The sequence below is a fragment of the Mastomys coucha genome, unplaced genomic scaffold, assembly GCF_008632895.1.
Source record: "Mastomys coucha isolate ucsf_1 unplaced genomic scaffold, UCSF_Mcou_1 pScaffold14, whole genome shotgun sequence".
In the NCBI taxonomy this organism is placed as follows: domain Eukaryota; kingdom Metazoa; phylum Chordata; class Mammalia; order Rodentia; family Muridae; genus Mastomys; species Mastomys coucha.
This window is the reverse complement of record NW_022196896.1, coordinates 47,376,818-47,396,050: the sequence shown is the minus strand read 5'-3', so window position 1 is coordinate 47,396,050 and position 19,233 is coordinate 47,376,818. Positions and strand designations below refer to the sequence as shown.

Genomic DNA, 19,233 nt, shown 5'->3' with positions numbered 1-19,233 from the left:
GGGGAACACACATCCTTTAAGAGAAGCATTAACCCACAGTCTATATTTCTATGATTTTCATCTTAATATCACACCAAGATATATCTATATTATTTCTCCTTCCCTACCCCTCATACGCAGAGTAATCCAACCTCTTTTAAGTAATTCACTGGAGGTCAGAATTAGCATAACTAGATATGAAAACTCAATTTCCTATCCAAAAGTTTAAAATTATGAATGAGAGGCAGTCTAGGGAAAATATTAATATGAGCGCGTGCTTTTCCCAGACAATTCCTGAGATACCTTATTGATGACCACACTCTATTCCTTTAGTATTACCAGTCTCTGTGAAATGCTTGCTGTTCCACAACCCTCATCTTGCCTGTAATATATCAGTATGGAATTTTTTTTTATTATCACTTTTATTTTTTTTACAGTCCAGTCATTGCTTCCCTCCAGGTCTGCCCTTGCACAGTTCCTCACCCCATTCATCCTTCCCCTTATCTTCTGAGAATACCCCTCCCCGTGGCAGCCCTCCCCATTCCCTGCTTCTCAAGTCTCTAGAGGGTTAGGTGCATCTTCTCCCACTGAGGCCAGACTAGGTAGTCTTCTGTTATACGAGTGTTGGGAGCCTTAGACCAGCTCATGAATGGTGCCTGGTTGGTGACTCAGTGTCTGAGAGATCTCAAGGGTCCAGGTTAGTTCAGACTGCTGGTCTTGCTATAGGGTTACCCTCTTCCTTAGCTTCTACGAGCCTTTCCCCAATTCAACCACACGGATTCCTGACTTCAGTCCAATACTTGGTTGTAAGTATCTGCCTCTGTCTCAATCAGCTGCTTGTTGGGCCTTTCAGAGGGCAGCCATGATAGCCACACATCAGTAAGTGTCAGGTCTTGGAATCTCCCCCTGAGATGAGATCCTGAGTAGAAATGGTCTCTGGACCTAGTTTTGCTCAGTCTCGTCTCTATTTTTGTGCCTTCAGTTCTTTTAGACAGGAATAATTCTGGTTTAGAAATTATAACTATGGGTTAGTAACCATGCCCTTCCACTTGATGCCCTGTCTTTCTGCTGGAGGTGGACTCTACAAGTTCCCTTTTCACATTGTAGGACATTTCACCCAAGGTCCTTCCCTTTGAGTCCTTACAGTCTCTCACCTCCTAGATCTCTGGTACTTTCTAGAGGGTCCACCCCCCATGGTTGCATATTTCCATTCATTCTGCTGGTCCTTAGGGCTTCTTTCTTGTCTCTTCCCCACCTCATACCTGATCACATTCCCTTTTCCCATTCCCTTCCCTTTCCCACTCAGTTCCTTTTCTCCGTGATGATTTTCATCTCCCTCTCAAGTGGGATTGAAACATCCTCACTTAGTCTCTTCTGCTTGTTAATCTTCTTGAATTCTGTGGATTGTACCCTAGGTATTGTGTACTTTTTTTTTTTTTTGCTAATATCCACTTATTAGTGAGCACATACCATGCATGTTTTTAGGTCTGAGTTACCTCACTCAGGATGATATTTTCTAGTTCCATCCATTTGCCTGCAAAACTCATAATGATCTTGTTCTTAATTACTGAATACTATTCCATTGTGTAAATGAACCACATTTTTTGTATCCATTCTTTGTGGATCATTTGGGTTGTTTCTAGCTTCTGGCTATTATAAATAAGGCTAAGATGAACATAGTGGAGAATGTGTCCCTGTAGCACTGTGAGACATATTTGGATATATGCCCGGTAGTGGTACAGCTGGGTCTTTCTGTAGAGCTATTTCCAATTTTCTGAGGAACCTCCAGATTGACTTCCAGAGTGACTGTACCATTACAATCAGTGTGGAATTTTTGTAAGCTGACCATTATTCTTCAGCTCAGGATCTTTCTGATACTAGATTTTTCTGATCTCTCTTATATTGCCATTGAGATATAGCACTCCTTAGCATATGCCTAAAGGAGCTGGCATCCTTCTCCACATATTCTTATGTAATAGTGGTCATTGGCACTCCACTCACAAAATCAATAGCTAGGAAATGAAAACATGAACCTATTCCACAGATTAATGGATAGTCAAAATATGGTATGTGTATATACCGTGGAATTCTGCTCCACCTTCAAAATATCTTGAAATAAAATATTTTCCATAGAAATGGGTGAAAATGGAAAATACTATATTGCTTGAGGTAACCCAGGCCCAGAAATTAAATGCCACATGTTCTCTCCTATTTATGAGTCTTAGCTCCAAAGTTTTGGATGCAAATACCTGGAGTAACCTACAGAATAGTGAAAGGGAAAGGGAGCCCAGTGTGGGTTTGTCAGCTCTAGAAGAGGGGGAGTAGGACACAGCCACTATGAAAGTGAAATTGGGAAATACAGAAAGGAGACTATAACTGGGGATAAAGGAAGAATGACAATATATGGGGAGAGGGAGGACTGAGGAATATATAACTGTAAGGATGTTTAAAAGTATGGTAGGGAAATATTTTATATTTAGTTCAAAATACATACATAGTTTAAAATCTAATTATATGACTTAGAGTAATAATGCTCCCCCCCCCCAGTGCTTCTCCCCAAATCATAGACTACATAACAAAATCTCGAGAGCCAGATGTGGAACCCCCCTTTCAATTGTTGGTCAAGAGTGTCTAAGAGACTCCTAAAACAAAAAAGTCTATTTCCAATGCCATGCCTGCCAGCCAGAGCTTGAAAGTAAAAACACTGTTGCTGAAGAGAGTACGGACTTTGGACCCAGGAATCAAAGATATTAAGCTTGGATTGTGCATGTCACAATCTGAAAAGGCTCCAACTCTAGACAAAAACCTACAGGCAACTAGTTCTTGATTTAAAAGGGAGTATCTTACTGTAACTTAATATCTTTATATGCCAGGCTGTTTGTTATCCACTGGAAACATCTCAATTTCTAAAGAGAAACAGGGGAGAAAAAGTAGATGGGAGAGTGCGGTGAGAGGAGATTGTGGAGGGAGGGAGGAAAAATTGGGAGGAGAGGAGTATAGAAAGTAGAAACTTTGGATGGAATGTAAAATAAATTAATAAAATAATTAAAAATAGTCAAAGCAATCTTGAGAAAACGAGAGATACCAGGCCTTGTAATAACCAGCTTTACTATATACTACAAAGCTATATTAGTCAAAACAGGACAGTATTAATATAAAAATACACCTCTAGAGAATTGCGGCAGCATACAAATTAACGTGGGCAGCTACAAAGAGAAAATAATAATAAATTATAAAAGGAAAAAGAAAGGGAATTAAAGGGAAAGTGAAAGAAAGGAGAGAGGTAGAGGGAGGGAGGGAGGGAGGGAGGGAGAGAGAGAAAGAGAGAGAGAGAGAGAGAGAGAGAGAGAAAGAGAGAGAGAGAGAGAGAGAGAGAGAGAGAGAGAGAGAGAATCAGTTTTCTTTTAGGGATGAGTCCCTTGTCAGATTGTCCAAGTCATGTCACACATAAAACATATAAAGAAGAGTCATCAATTAAAAAGAGAGAGAGGAAGAAACATTGGTGGGATTAGATGAGGAAACACAAAGAGTAAAAATGGTGAAAATACTATATTGAAGTATCAAATTTTAAAATATTTTAATATTAAATAAATCCATTAATTTAAATTTTAAATTAAAACATTATAAACTATAGTTCATGCCACTTATGAAGCCAGCACTTGTAAAGAGAGTCCCTGTTTTGTTCTCATTTTATTGGTTGTTCATAAATAAATTATGTGTGTTTGGTCTTCATCTTAAATTTACTTCTCCATTTTTGAGTTTCCTCATGTACAATATGTCCATTGATGACAGTGGGGTGTTAAGGTCCTCATGCATCACTTCTTGGAAGGTGACTAATGTTTGGTTTGTGTATTTAGTAGCTTTTATGCATATGCACTTAGAATTTTTGTTATTTTACCCACTTCCTGTTTATCATTATATAATGACTTCTTTTGATTTTTTCTGAAGTCCATTTTATCTATTAATGGAGTGATGCTTGTTTTCATCTGAATTTTATTATCATGGCATATCTTAATTCATTCACAAAACTACCTATTAGTGTGTATCCTCAGTGACTTTCTTGCAACCAACATATATTTAAGTGTTGTCTTGTTTACTGTTTATTCATTTACTACGTCTTTTAGGAGGAAAACGAAAATCTATTTACTTACATTCAAAGTCATCAATAATAGATATGGTCTCATAGCAGCCATGTTCAAAGTTGCTTTTAAATTTTCAAATAGCCCCTTTTCTTCCTCTCTCACAGTCTTCTTGCAGTTAGGTTACTTAATATGATAGTACACTTTGATTTCTGGCTTATTTTTGTTTGTTTTCTATTATAGATATTTTCTTAGCAGTAGGTTGTCAAGTAAGTAACAGCATCAGAAGTCAGATACCCCCTGTTACATTTTGTATTATAGAATTTAGAAATGACAGAAATTTAAAATAATGAAAATAAATGGAGGATACTTTGATTTTTAAAATACTGTATTTGCAGATTGTTTTCTCTTCTGTTAGATTCTTTTTAAAATCACACTTTACATCTTTTCTAAGTCTCTTACTTCAGTATATTAAAGATCCTGGCATTAATTTTATTATTTTAGTTTTAGTATTTATACTAAAGAGAAGGGCAGCTTATGCATCATATTTATAGTATTGGCGCATCCTGAATCTGTGTGTAGAATTAGTATTTTCACTGACCTTTATAATTCCAGGGTTTCCACTGTTCTTTTTATAGTTAAATTTGTTCAGCTTAAAGAATCACCTGTAGCATTTTTTCTGTAGGACAGGTATGCTAAATAAATTCCCTTTGACCTAATTTTTCTGATTATGTATTTATCTTTCCTTCATTTCTAAACATAACATTGTCAAGTACAGAATTCCTTGTTCAAAGTTTCTTTCCTTCCACACTGAAAAACTGTGCAACTCTTTGTTTTCCTGAGCAGCGGAGGATGGAATATGTCAGGACACTGCTCTTGAGAATCTCCTTTTGAACATTCCATTTTGAGTTGCTAATTACACAACATATCAGGATATATGTTGAGTTAAATAAGGAGGGCAAACAAAACTTTCCTGTACTTGGATATTATTACTTTGTATAAATTAAGTGTGTCTTTTTCCACATCAGAGGGATGGTGGAGAAAGTTTATAATGACCTAACTGACACAGGTCTAGAGGCTCAGTTCAAGAGCAGTTATTTACAGGTAGGAGCTGGACAATTCCTATTACTGAATTTCTCCATGTTGAGTTTCTTAAAGGGCTCTGAGTCCACAACCTAGACTTAATTCTTTTCTCACAAGTAGGAGGATCTCCTATTATGCTGTATTTCTTTACCTTGAGGAAGGGGCTATGATGGCAGTTCTTTAATTAGTTTGAATGTTTTCCCCATTTCCCTACAGTAAAACCAATTACTGAGATCTCTCAGATGATGAATTTCCTGTGATGATAGTTTCATGCCTGTTTAGCCACTGGAATTAACATGACTTTGGAGAGACTTGGTTGAAGAGCATTTTTTCTTTTTTCTTTCGCTTGGATCTATGGGAATCTTGTTGCAGTGTAGGGAGAAGTATTGCAGGCCACAGGAGGATAGGGACTTCACAGGAAGACCAAGAAAGCCAACTCACCTGGACCCTTGGGGGCCCCCAGAGATTGAACCATCCACCAAAGAGTGATGATGGGCAGGATCTAGGCTCCTGTAAATACATAGCAAATGTGTAGCTTGGTCTTTATAGAGGTCCCCCAACAACTGGAGCAGGGGCAGTCCCTGAACCTGTTGCTTGTTTGTGGATATAGTTCCCCTTTGTGGGTTGCCTTGTTTGGCCTCAGTGGAAGAGGATGAGCCTAATTCCACAGAGACTTGATATGCCAGAGTAGGGTGATACCAAAGGGAGGCCTCTACCCTCTCAGAGGAGAAAGAGATGGGGGGATCTGTAGGAAGGGGATACTGGTAAGAGAGGGGGCAGATGTAGGGATGTAAAGTAAATAAAGAAATTAATTAATGGAAAAAGGAATGTCTATATCCTTCAATGATAAACCTCAGAGACACTTTTAAAAGTCACTGAAATATCAGTGTTTTATCATTATTGTCATGGCATTATTGTTCTCAAAATGAGTAATTGCAAAGGTTACTCATCTCTTGTCTGTTCAGGTATAGTGTTGCCAATTATAAAAATGAGTTTGAATAAAAGTGCTTCATAGCATTTTGTCCTTTACTTCAAGAAGACCTGATTCAAGGTCTTCTTGCATTCAATTGCCTTGCATTCAGACCTAATACGCTTCCCTTAATCAAATTAATCCTTTATTATATACAACATTTCTCTTGGCATCATAGGAAGATAACGTCTTTCCTCAATGGTCACATCTGTTTTAATCACAATGTTGCATACCCTTCTTTTTGTTTTTCAGCTAATCCCTGCACTTATTATGATGAATATAACAACTGTGATAAGCAGGTAAAACTTTATGGATGCTCACATCCAGCTGTCCAGCCATTCTGCAAGGCTTCTTGTCTGTGTACAACTGAAATAAAATAACCTAGCATTTGCTACTATGCTGTGAAGATAAAGGGTGTTTTCAGGATTGTTTATTTCACCTTAATGTCATGTACTGTAAGACTTTCTACTGAATTTCATTTGTTTTTTTAAAATTATGCTCAAGAACATAATTTTTTAACCATCATTTATAGACATCAATATATTTTCATCAAGACTGTGACCACTGCCATGTAGTAACACAGCTTTAAATTTCCTTGTTTAACGAAAGGACAAGTCAAATGCTTGCCCCAAATTAATACAAGTAACTTGAGGTGTGTAGGTCAATATAATCCGACTAATGAATGAGTCCTTCATCGTAACTTGCAGTAAAATAGCTTTTACCTAACACCCCCAGTTCCCCAGAACCTTAATAGCTTTTGTCTAACTTTTCATTCTATTTTAAATCACACATTAAAAATATTCACCAAACAAACAAGAGTCAGGCCTCAATTTGAAGTAAGAGTCATAATGCCTTCCCAATTCATTCATATCTCAGCATGCAGCATGTTTGTGATATGGGGGAATGAGAGCCAGACTGTGTTTGGGTTCCTTGTCCCTTCACCTCTATTTCTCCAGTGCCCTCCTACACCACTGAGCACTCCGTTCCCAAATTATTGTGTTCCTAACACCATAACGGAATGGACATAATACCAGGCTGCCAAATTATTTGAAATATCTAACCCTTTAAATTGGCCACATTATACTACTTCACTAGAAAAACTATGTCTTATAAATAGTTCTGTATACAGTTCTAATTAAAGAAAACAGAAAGTGAAACAATACATGATGATATTGTGATGTGTTCTTCGTATACTGGTTTATTTAGCGGCCGTGAACCTTGCCAGTTCAAATGGAATTTAAAAATCTGCAAGTCTGAATATCAAAGAAACATTGCAAGGAATACAGAAATATACAAATTCTGATATTTGAAATCACCTTTTTCTTCTGAAAATAGTTGTAGTGCAAAATTCCTTAAGTTCCTGTTTCTTTCTTTCTTGTTCTTTCTTTTTTTTTCATATACACCATGAATACAAACCATGTTTAGCTTTGAAGATGGGAATTTTATGTAATCCAAATTGATTTATTGGGATGTATTTCCATAAAATGTGAGGCAAACAGTAGGGCACTTTCCTACACCCTTCAGAACCATAGCTCACTAAGGCCATTTTTGTACGCAACAGTACACTTACATTACAACACTGTAAAGCTATAAGCACTTCAGGAGAGGATATCTATACTCTGATTCCAGCATCCAACACATGTGTGTATTTATGGGTACATGCAAACCCATTAATGAAAAGCAGGAGAAATATACAGCAATATGGAAAAGAGTGGCATTCAGAATAAATACAGAAGTAACAGGTTTGTTACATCACAGTAAGAGAAGAGAAGCAAAAAATAAATAGAAAACAGATGTTTGTGGAGCAAAAGATCCACATATGTCCTGTGTCACATCCTTTATTTACCACAGTATCAACAGTTTAATAGCACACTGTCCACACACTTTATGTGGAGACAAAAACCAGGGGGGGCTCTTTCAAATGTCTGGACTAAATATTGATTCACAGTGATGTTAATTAATTCTACGATTTTACGTTTTATTTTCTTGACATAAAAGGGCACTACTACATCACTGCAAGAGGACCACATCTAATATATAATTCTGTGCTCATTCATCCCAAACTGCTATTACTAATGGGTATGTATCACAATTCCAGCGTTTAAATGAGCCTTTACTGTGTTTGCATACTTTTATGGGAAAGGGGAGGAGAATTCAACACGGAAGTTTACTACTGTGAAGTCTGCAGCCTCATTAAGGGAACGGTTTTTCATTGTTTCTAGAAGAAAAGTTCAGAAATCCCAACCACTTAAACCACAGCAATTTTCTAGGAAAGTTAATCCAGCTGACCACTAGATGGCAGACTATACCCACTGTTTAGTACTTCTTCCAAAAGGCACCATTCTGGCGAAACGGGATCATTTCTGAACTTTTACTTATGTTGTGAGCTATCTGATGGATGTTTGGGTCGTTCATTCATCTAAATGCCACTGGGTTATGGAAAAAGTCTTTATTAGCCTATAAGGTTTTGCAAATACCAAAGTTACTGTAAACAGATAAAAATGAATTAAAAAACAAAACAAAACAAAACAAACAAACAAAAAACCAGAAAAAAACCTCAAGCAGATTCTGTAGCCTAAATAAAGCCGAGTAATGTATGAACAGGGCGTGGAGGTAAATTGGATTCTAAAGTTTCATTTACATTCAAAGAAACGGTATCTCACTTTTGAAATCTGTTCATCCATGTAGATGCATTGATGTAATGCACCAGCAGAGGGCTCTAATGCATTTCTTAAGCAACTTTTTAACAAAGCAGGAGCCTGAGCTTTCTTCCCAGGATTAATTTCCTTTTCATTTCTCTTAGCCCTTTATAGGCAGGATTATCTTAGACGTCTTTCCATCTCAGACATGCATTGAGCTACTGACTCACAACTTGTGGTTTTGCAAGAGTAACAGAAACCTGTGCCTGCCTGCACTTGAAGTTTCTCCTTCAGGGTAAAATCCTTCTAGCCCAGGCCCAGAAATCATGCCTAGCCCCTTTTTTCAGATTTTTTTTTTGAGACTTTTCTGGTACACGTTTAAATGTAACGTACTGGGAAGTGTTGCCTTCGCAGTCCTTAGGTGAACTAGGTCATTATTTCCCAGGGATTCCCTGACCCTCTTTCTTCTCAAAACATCACTGGTGCTGAGCTACTATTACATTAGTTGTGTGTGTTTATCTGCAGTAGGGATTCCCTGCAACCATCACAGCTAGCAGGAAAGCAATTTGCGTGAAATTAAGACTGGACTAGTACTGGGTTAAAACTTCTGGAGCCAGGCCAGTTTATATTTCTTATACATTTAAATAAAATAAAACTTTAGGGAAAATGTTCTATATGAGAATTATCCCAACAAAGCTTTAGACAAGGCTATATAGATATTCCACTGCAAATTACATCTCCTTAATGAAGCACCTGTGACCTTTATCATAAGAATGGGTTGTTGTGGACAGAGAAAGTGTTCAGGATGAGGACCTATGGAGAAAGGATTTGTAATAAGCACATGGATGGGTTCTGTTAATTCAGAATACATAAGGATGGCTTTTATTCACTGAGAGACAAGGCTCAAGACGAGGGCCTTAACAATCTTTAGCATTTGATGGAATTTAGGGTAAAGGTTACCTGCACTGAATAGCAAAAGGTCACGAGGATTTTAGATAAGAGAACAAATTCTTTCCTTTTCTTGAAGAAAAAGCCTGCCAGGTTAACAAATCTGACTACTTTAGTGCTTTCTTTCTTTCTTTCTTTTTTAAATCTTGTGATGGCATTTATTAAAATATTCTTACTACATATAACTTATTCAATATTCAATGGTTTCTGACATGAGATTAACAATCTACACAAACAAATTATTATAAATAGCACATGCCCTTTTATGAACTCCACTTCCTGTGGTCTCATACTAGCTTCTTGACTTCTATGAACATTATAAAGGAAATGTGCGTATCTGAAGACTCACTACTCACAACCACTAATGTGAGAAAATATGCCTCGCTCAGATTTCTCAGTACTTCCCTTTCAGATTCGTTGCTTCCAGCTTCATGCTTTATCCATCCAACTGTGCTTTTCATGTTTTATTTGTCTTACCAGATGAATGATATGTCTTTATTAAAGTTGCAACACATTTTCATTATCCATTCAACAGATGACTGACATTTGTGTGGTTTTGGGGATTTTTAAATCTATTATAATTACAGCCACAGTTAACATAGATGAGTAAGTATCTCTATAGTAAGATATAGAGTACTGTCATCTATTTATTTATCATCTATCTATTTATCTTTTTAATTAGATTTTTAAAATATACATTTCAAATTTTATCCCATTTTCCTGGTTTTCCCTCCAAAAATCTCCTATCCTCTTCCCCTTCCCTCTTCTCACCAACATACCCACTTCCTCTTCTTGGTCCTGGCATTCCCCTACATTGGGGCATCAAGCCTTCACAGGATCAAAGGCCTCTCCTCCCATTGATGAACAACAAAGCTATCCCCTGCTACATGTGCACTAGAACCATGGGTCCCTCCATGTGTACTCTTTGGTTAGTGGTTTAGACCCTGGGAGCTCTGGGGGTACTAGTTCGTTCATACTGTTGTTTTTCCTATGGGGATGCAAACCCTTTCAGCTCCTTGGGTACTTTCTCTAACTTCTCCATTGGGGAAGCTGTGCCCAGTCCATTGGTTAGTTGAGAGCATCCACCTTTGTATTTGTCAGGCAGTGGCAGAGCCTCTCAGGAGACAGCTATATCAGGCTCCTGTCAGCAAGCACTTATTGGCATCCACAATAGTGTCTGGGTTTGGTGACAGTATATGGGATGAATCCCCAAGTGGGGCAGTCTCTGGGTGGCCTTCTTTTTCAGTCTCTGCTCTACACATTTTCTCTGTATCTACTCTCATGAATATTTGTTCTGCCTACTAAGAAAGAACAAAATATCCTCACTTTGGTATTCCTTCTTCTTGAGCTTCATGTGGTCTGTGAATTGTATCTTACGTATTCCATGCTTTTGGGCTAATATCCACTTATTAATAAGTCCATACCATGTATGTTCCTTTGTTATTGAGTTACTGCACTCAGGATGATATTTTCTAGTTTCATCCATTTGCCTACAAATTTCATAAATTCATTGTTTTTAATAGTTGAGAAATATTTCATTGTGTAAATTTACCACATTTTCTATATCCATTCCTCTGTTAAAGGATTCTTTCCAGCTTCTGGCTATTATAAATAAGGCTGCTATGAACATAGTGGAGCATGTATCCTTATTACATGTTGGAACATCACCTGGTTATATGCCCAGGAGTGATATTCCTCAAGTCTGAGGAGCCATCAAAGTGATTTTTAGAGTGGTTATACCAGCTTGCAGTCCAACTAGCAATGGAGGAGTGTTCCTCTTTCTCCACAAACTCACCAGCATCTGCTGTTACCTGAAATTTTGGTCTTAGCCATTCTGACTGGTGTGAGGTGGAATCTTAGAGTTGTTTTAATTTTCATTTTCCTGATGACTAAGGATGTTGAACATTTCTTTAAGTGCTTCTCAGCCATTTGGTGCTCCTCAGTTGTTTAGCTCTGTATCCCATATTTTAATACAGTTATTTGGTTCTCTGGAGTCTACCTTCTTGAGTTCATTGGATACATTGGATATTAGCCCTCTATCAGATGTAGGATTGGTAAATATCTTTTCCTAATCTGTCGGTTGCTGTTTTGTCCTATTGACAGTGTCTTTTGCCTTACAGAAGCTTTATAATTTTATGAGGTCCCATTTCTCAATTATTGATCTTAGAGCATAAGGTATTGGTGTTCTGTTCAGGAAATTTTGCCGTGTGCCCATGTGCTCGAGGCTCTTCTTCACTTTCTTTTCTATTAGTTTCAGTGTATCTGGCTTTATGTGGAGGTTCTCTATCCACTTGGACTTGAGATTTGTAAAAGGAGATACGAATGGATTGTTTTGCATTCTTCTGTATTCGAACTGCAAGTTGAACCAGCGCCATTTGTTGAGATGCTATCTTTTCCCCACTGGATAGTTTTAGCTCCTTTGTCAAAGATGAAGTGACCAGAAGTGTGTGGGTTCATTTCTGGTTCTTCAGTTCTATTCCATTCATCTACCTGCTTGTCACTGTACCTTGCAATTTTTATCACAATTGCTCTGTAGTACAGAATGAGGTCAGGGATAGTGATTTTGCCAGAAGTGCTTTTATTGTTGAGAATAGTTTTCACTATCCTGAGTTTTTTATTTTTCCAGATGAATTTGCAAATTGCTCTTTCTAACTCTATGAAGAATTTTGTTGGGATTTTGATAAGGATTGCATTGAATCTGTAGACTGCTTTTGGCAAGATGGCCATTTTTACTATATTAATCCTGCTAATCCATGAGCATGGGAGATTTTTCCATCTTCTGACATCTTTGATTTCTTTCTTCAGAGACTGGAAGTTCCCGTCAACAGATTTTTCACTTGCTTAGTTAGTCACATCAAGATATTTTATATTACTTGTGACTATTGTGAAGGGTGTTGTTTCCATAATTTCTTTCTTAGTCTGTTTATCCTTGAGGAGAGGAAGGCCTCTGATTTGTTTGAGTTAATTTTATATCTAGCCATTTTTGCTGAAGTTGTTTATCAGGCTTAGCAGTTCTCTGGTGGGGTTTTTGTCCAATGTGAGGTTTGAGCTTTAGTAAAGTGAGTTTTATGAATTTGGGTGCCCTTGCACTCAAAACATACAAAGCCTTAACAAAGAAACAATATTATAGACCAATTTCTCCTACAATCATAGATGACAATATACTGAAAAACTTTTTGCAGAATGAGTCCAAGAATACATCAACATTAAAAAGATCATTAAAGATCATTTGCCATGATCAAGTAGACCTCATCCCAGAGATCTAGGAATGGTTCAATATAAAAAAAATAAATGCAATATACTTATAAACAATCTGAAAAATAACAACAAATACATATGATTATCTTATGTGGAGATATGGTTCTTGACAAAATCCAGCACCCCTTTATAATAAAAATCCTGAAGAAAATGTGGATACAAGGGACATAAATAAAATAAAAGCAGTTCTTACAGCAAGCTCATAGACAGCATCAACAAAAATGGATAGAAAATAAAAACTGACATAATTTCACTTAAATCAGGAACATGATAGGATCTATACTTTCTATACATGATCAATATAGTATTTGTAGACTTAGTTTGAACAATAAGACAACTGAAGGATATCAAGGGGATACAAATTAGAAAGGAAGAAGTCAAAATATCTTTATGTGCAGATGATAGATTGTATATATGAGGACCCTCAAAATATCACCAGGACCTACAAAGATTATAAACACATTGGAGATAAACATACTCCGCAATGTAGCTGGATACAAAATTAGTATCTTTCCTATATACAAATGACAAATAGACTAAGAAAGAAATCATGAAATAATGCCTTTTTCAATAACCTCAAATAATATAAAATATCTTGGGGGATAAGCCAGTGAAAGGCATACATGATATAAAAGTCAAGTCTTTAAAGAAGAAAATTGAAGAAGGTATCAGAAGGAAAGATCTTGCATGTTCATGGATCAGTAAGATTAATACTGTGAACACGCCATTCTACCAAAAGCAATTTACAGATTCAATGCAATCCCCATAAAATTCCAATACAATTATTCACAATCCTTAACAAAATAGTACTCAAGGTCACAAACACACACACAAACATACATACATACACACACTCACACTCACACACACACAAACACACACATAAACACTGCTAAAATAATACTGAACTATAGATGAGCTGAGAGATGAACTGTACTCATCCTGGCAAAGCAAATCAGCACAACCCTGAGACTCCACCTCACACCAGTCAGAATGGCTAGGATACATGAACTATAGATGAACTGAGGTCACACCATTCCTTATCTCAGTCTATACTACAAAGCTACAGTAATAATAAAAAACAAGTATGAATTGACATAAAATCAAACATCTTGGTCAATGGAATTGAATTGAAGACCTATGGATACCTGAGGTTTGATAAAGAAGCCATAAGTATAAATGGGTGGAAAAACAACATCTTCTCAAATGATGCTCTTCAAATTGAATGGCTGCAAGTAGAAGAATGCCAATAGATTCATACCTGTTACCCTGCATAAAACACAATTCCAAATGATTCAAAGTTTGCCACATAAAACCAGACACATTGAACTTGATACAAGAGAAAGCCTGGAACAGAAAGACTTGAATGTATTGCACAGGAGGCAATTTCCTTTACAAAATATCAATAACACAGGCACAAAGATCAACAACTAATAAATGGGACCTCAAGAAACTAAAAAGTGTCTATATAGCAAAGGATACAGTTAAGAGGAAAAAATATCAGCCTATAAAATGTAAATGATGTTCTCTAATTCTACATTTGATAAAGAACTAATATCCAAAATATATCAAGAATTCAAGATACTTGATTTCAAAAATAAAATAACTGTATTAAAGATGAAGTATATATCTAAACAGAGAATTCTCATTAAAGAAATTCCCAGTGACTGAGAAATGCTTAAAGAAAGGTTAAACATCCTTAGTCTTTAGAAATGCAAATTAAAATGACTGAGGTTCTATATTACACCTGTCAGAATGGCTAAAGTAAAAAATACAAGTGACAACTCATGGTGACAAGGATGTGAAGCAAGGGGAACATTCCTTCATTGCAGAAGGGTTTACAAACTTGTACACTTTGGAAATCTGTGTGGAATTCCATAGGAAGATGTGAATTGTTTTACCTCAAGGCCTTTCAATCAATTGCTGTGAAGAGTCACCATGATTAAGGAAACTCTTATGGAAGAATGTATTTATACAGGGTTTGCTTGCTTACAGTTACAGACACTTAGTTATCACCACAGCAGGGAACTTGGCAGCATATATGGAGAGCTATACTGTGGTCTGCAGGTCAATAGCTTGAGAGAACTTTCCTTGTTATATGCCTCTTAAACTTAAAAGTACATCCTCTGTGACAAAAATCCCTCCAAGAAGGTCACATTTCCTAATCCTTCCTTTTTTTAAAGATATTTTCTTTATTTACATGTCATACAATATCTCCTTTCCTAGTTCTCCCCCCTCCAAAAAAACTCCCCAAAACAAAAAAATGAAAAACAACAACAAACCCCTGTTTCCTTCCCACCGCCCCCGCTTGTCACCCTACCCTCTCTTATTTACTGGCCCTGGCATTCCCCTACACAGGGGCACAGAACCTTCACAGGGCCAAGGGCCTCTCTTCCCATTGATGACCTCCTTGGCCATCCTCTACTATGCATATGCTGCTGGAGCCATTAGTCCCACAATGTGTACTCTTTGGTTGATAGTTTAGTCCCTGGGATCTATGAAGGTACTAGTTAGTTCATATTGTTGCTCATCCTAAGGAGCTGCAAACCCTTCAGCTCCTTGGGTCCTTTCTCTAGCTCCTTCATTGGAGACCTTGTACTCATTCTGGCAATGCAAATCAACACAACCCTGAGATTCTACCTCATACCAGTCAGGATAGCTAGGATAAAAACCTGAGGTGACAGCAGATGATGGAGAGGTTGTGGAGAAAGAAGAACACTCCTTCATTGTTGGTAGGATTGCAAGCTGGTACAACCACTCTGGAAATCAATTTGGTGGTTCCTCTAGAAATTGGACATAGTTCTCCTTGAGGACCCAGCAATACCACTCCTGGGCATATACCCAGAAGATGCTTCAACATGTAATAAGGACACATGCCCCACCATGCTCATAGCAGACTTATTTATAATAGCCAGAAACTGGAAACAACCCAGATGTCCCTCAACAAAGGAATGGATACAAAAATTTTGGTACATTTAAGCAATGGAGTGCTGCTCAGCTATTAAAAACAATGAATTTATGAAATTCTTAGGGAAATGGATGGATCTGGAGAATATCATCCTGAGTAAGGTAACCCAATCATAAAAGAACACACATGGTATACACTCTCTGATATGTGGATATTAGCCCAGAAGATTGGAATACACAAAGTACAATCCACAAACCACAAGAAACTCAAGAAGAAGGAAGACCAAAATGTGGACACTTCACTCCTTCTTAAAATGGGGAACAAAGTACCCATGGAAGGAGTTGCAGAGACTAACTAGTAAGCAGAGACAGAAGGAAGGACAATCCAGCCTGATATAGCTGTCTTGTGAGAGGCTCTAACAGTAACTGACTAATACATAAGTAGACGCTCACAATAGTCCTTCTAATTCATTTAAAGAATTCCATTCCCTGGAGACTAAGCTTTCACTATATGAGTCTATGTAGGTCATTTTTATTTAAACAACTACAGGATATAGTAAAGGTCACTTCATCTTGACACAGTGACTCTTGTGTAAACATGTTCATTACTGCTTTATTCATAATAGCCAGTTATTGACAACAACCTACATGTCGCTCAACAGATGAATGGATAAAGAAAATTTCATACATTTATACCATGGAATATTACTCAGCCATTTAAAAAAAGCTATAAAATTCACAAATAAATAAATGGAACCACAGAGAAAAATCATTCTTAGTGAAATAAGTCAGATCCAAAAAGATAAAGACTCTGGCCTGCTCAATTGTGGGGGACAGGGCACTGGCAGGCTGTGTCCTCTCTCTTTCCCCATGCCTTGCTAACAACCTTTAGATTACATTTCCAAAACTAACCACCACTATTAGTTTACCACTTCCTCTTTCAGAGGCTGATTATGAAGGTCCAGCTCTCAAAGTGTTGAAATCCAGCCATCAAAAGCCCACTTTGGCTCATCTAATTAAGATGCCCAATAAAAATTAAACACCTCATTCCAATACAGAGTTTCTCCCTTTACCTTTATAAATTTCCATTTTCCTATGTACCACATTTGTCTCCTCTCTGTCCAGAGGCAGTCCTTTGTCCTAATGGACAAATGCCCTTCTCTCACTCCTGTGGTCGCTTTCTCCTCTTCTTCATTCTTTATCTCCAGTCTGGGGCTCTGACTCCCTTTCCTGTCTCTCTGAGGCAAACAAATCTCCTTCATGCTAAGAACTTGGTCTTGAGGGTACAGAGCTGATACTTTTCCTAAAAGTTATGTGGATGTTAACCATTTAATCAATGTTAACCAAGGTACAATCTATAGAACCAGAGAGATTAGGTATAGAGTAAGGACTGGGGTATGGAACAATAAATATCCCTAGTAAAGAAAAAGTAAATAGACAGTTATAGAAGGATGGACCTGGGTGGACTAGAACTGGAGGATCAAGTGGATAGGGGGTAAAAAATGTAGTATGACTACAGGGGAAAACTGTTAATAACAGGCATTTGAAGGGTAGTAAAGAGACCTATTATAACAGAAGTTTCCTAAAATATATACATATAAAATGGTGACCTAAATAAATTCTTCAAATAGTGGGGGAGACAGAGCCCAAATTAGACATTTCTTGTTATCAAATGAAGTTTACAATACTGGCACTGAGTTACTTCTACTTGAGTTGTTGGCAAATGGGATCCCACGGTCACCAAACAACATGTACTGTTGCCAAGACTATAGGTTGTTCTTTACAAATTGGTTGCAAGACCTTTACCACAAATTGCTGAAGACAACACCTACATATGTCAATGAACATTGAAATGACCAAGCCATCTCAATCAGTCAACAGTGTCTTGAGGGAGAGAGTGAGGATTGGAAAGAAAAAAAGACAATTAGATTTTATAACATGACACCAGCCAGTTTTGTAACTAAAGAGGGTTTATTATTTTCCAAGTCTACTTTTATATCATTCTAGGTACATATCACTAGGAATGGTCATTCCTGAGATATAAGCAGTAGTCAAGGAACAAACAAGGCGTGACCAGAGTAGTTAAGGAACAAAGAAAGCATAAACAAAGTCCCATGGTCACTATATTCAGAGTTTTAACAAGACCCTTCAAGACACAAAGAACACAGTCCTCAGCCGTATTCATCTTAAGCCTAATTCTTTGTCCTAGAGCAACGTCAAATTCCTGCCAAATTCTAACCAGATCTTCCCCTTTTTTATTTCATAAACAAGACTGCATCTGTTTTAGGTTCTCCTGACAAGAATACCTTCCTTACCAGTCATGGAATATGCATTATCAAAAGCAATGCATTTCTGTCTTAAGTTGGCAAGGCTCCACAGAATCTTACCCATCATTGACTGCTAGCCTGTTAAATTAAGGAGTCTGTCTGGGGACCCTTTTTAGTTTCAAGCTACATATTTTGACTGCCAATATTTTAAAGGCAAGTTTTATCACAATGGATGGTAAAAAATATTCCCATGTCAAGAAGGGTAACATAATCAAGCTATACATGTCATTCTGTAAGCTTGACCAAGATGGAAATAATGACAATAAGCCATGAATAATTTTAGTGGAGCATTGTTCTTTAATTATGCAAAATTTATTTATGCAAAATTAAAACATCCAGAGAGGTGTTAAAATTATGCCAAATACTCTGCAAGTGTCTTTGAACTTCTTCCCAATTTTGGTGACTGTCATTATAAATTTTAAAAGGGACACAAATCTTGAGCTTGACACTCAAGATGTTTCTTACTCCTAAACTGTGAAGCGCCTCTCCAATAATTTGAATGTTATCAGAAAGAGCATAACTGTTCTAGATGCCTATCTATATCTTCTTGAATACTTGAGCATTAATAATGTTTTTTTTTTTTTGGCTAAATGATTAACAAAAGTAGCTATATTAACTTCTTGTGCCACAACAATTGCAGAAAGATTGGTGCTAGCCATTAAAGCAGTCATTGTTGCAAAACCAGCAATAATCAACCCCACTACCCTCTTGCCTCTATTTGAAGCCTGATTAACTTGTTCTAGTATCTGCAAGCCTTTTTCAGAATACCAAGTTCCTGTAATAGTCAGAGGCAATAAAACATAAGCTGGTTGATAGACCACCATAACAGACAGGCAAAGTTTTAACACACTAACATAATTAGAAAGTATAAAATTAATGTAGCTTACATTAAATACTGTAAAAGAAAAAAACATAATTTTAACATGGTCAATTAATAAAAGATTAGGAACCTTAAGACATAAACTAGCACTTGTTTGGAGTCTAACTTCTTGAGTTCTTTGTATACCTTGGATATTAGCCCTCTATCAGATATAGTGTTGGTA

General features: G+C 37.1%; 1 protein-coding gene across 1 annotated transcript in view; it reads left to right on the top strand.

Annotated features, from left to right (window-relative positions):
* The window catches only part of Crisp1 (cysteine rich secretory protein 1), a 28,277-nt gene extending 21,362 nt beyond the window's left edge, over positions 1-6,915 (top strand). Inside the window, exon 8 of the mRNA XM_031368803.1 lies at positions 6,364-6,915. Within this exon, the coding sequence (XP_031224663.1) occupies positions 6,364-6,491 (128 nt within the window). The 3' untranslated portion in view covers positions 6,492-6,915. The remainder of the gene's footprint in view (positions 1-6,363) is intronic.
* The last annotated feature ends 12,318 nt before the right edge of the window (positions 6,916-19,233 follow it).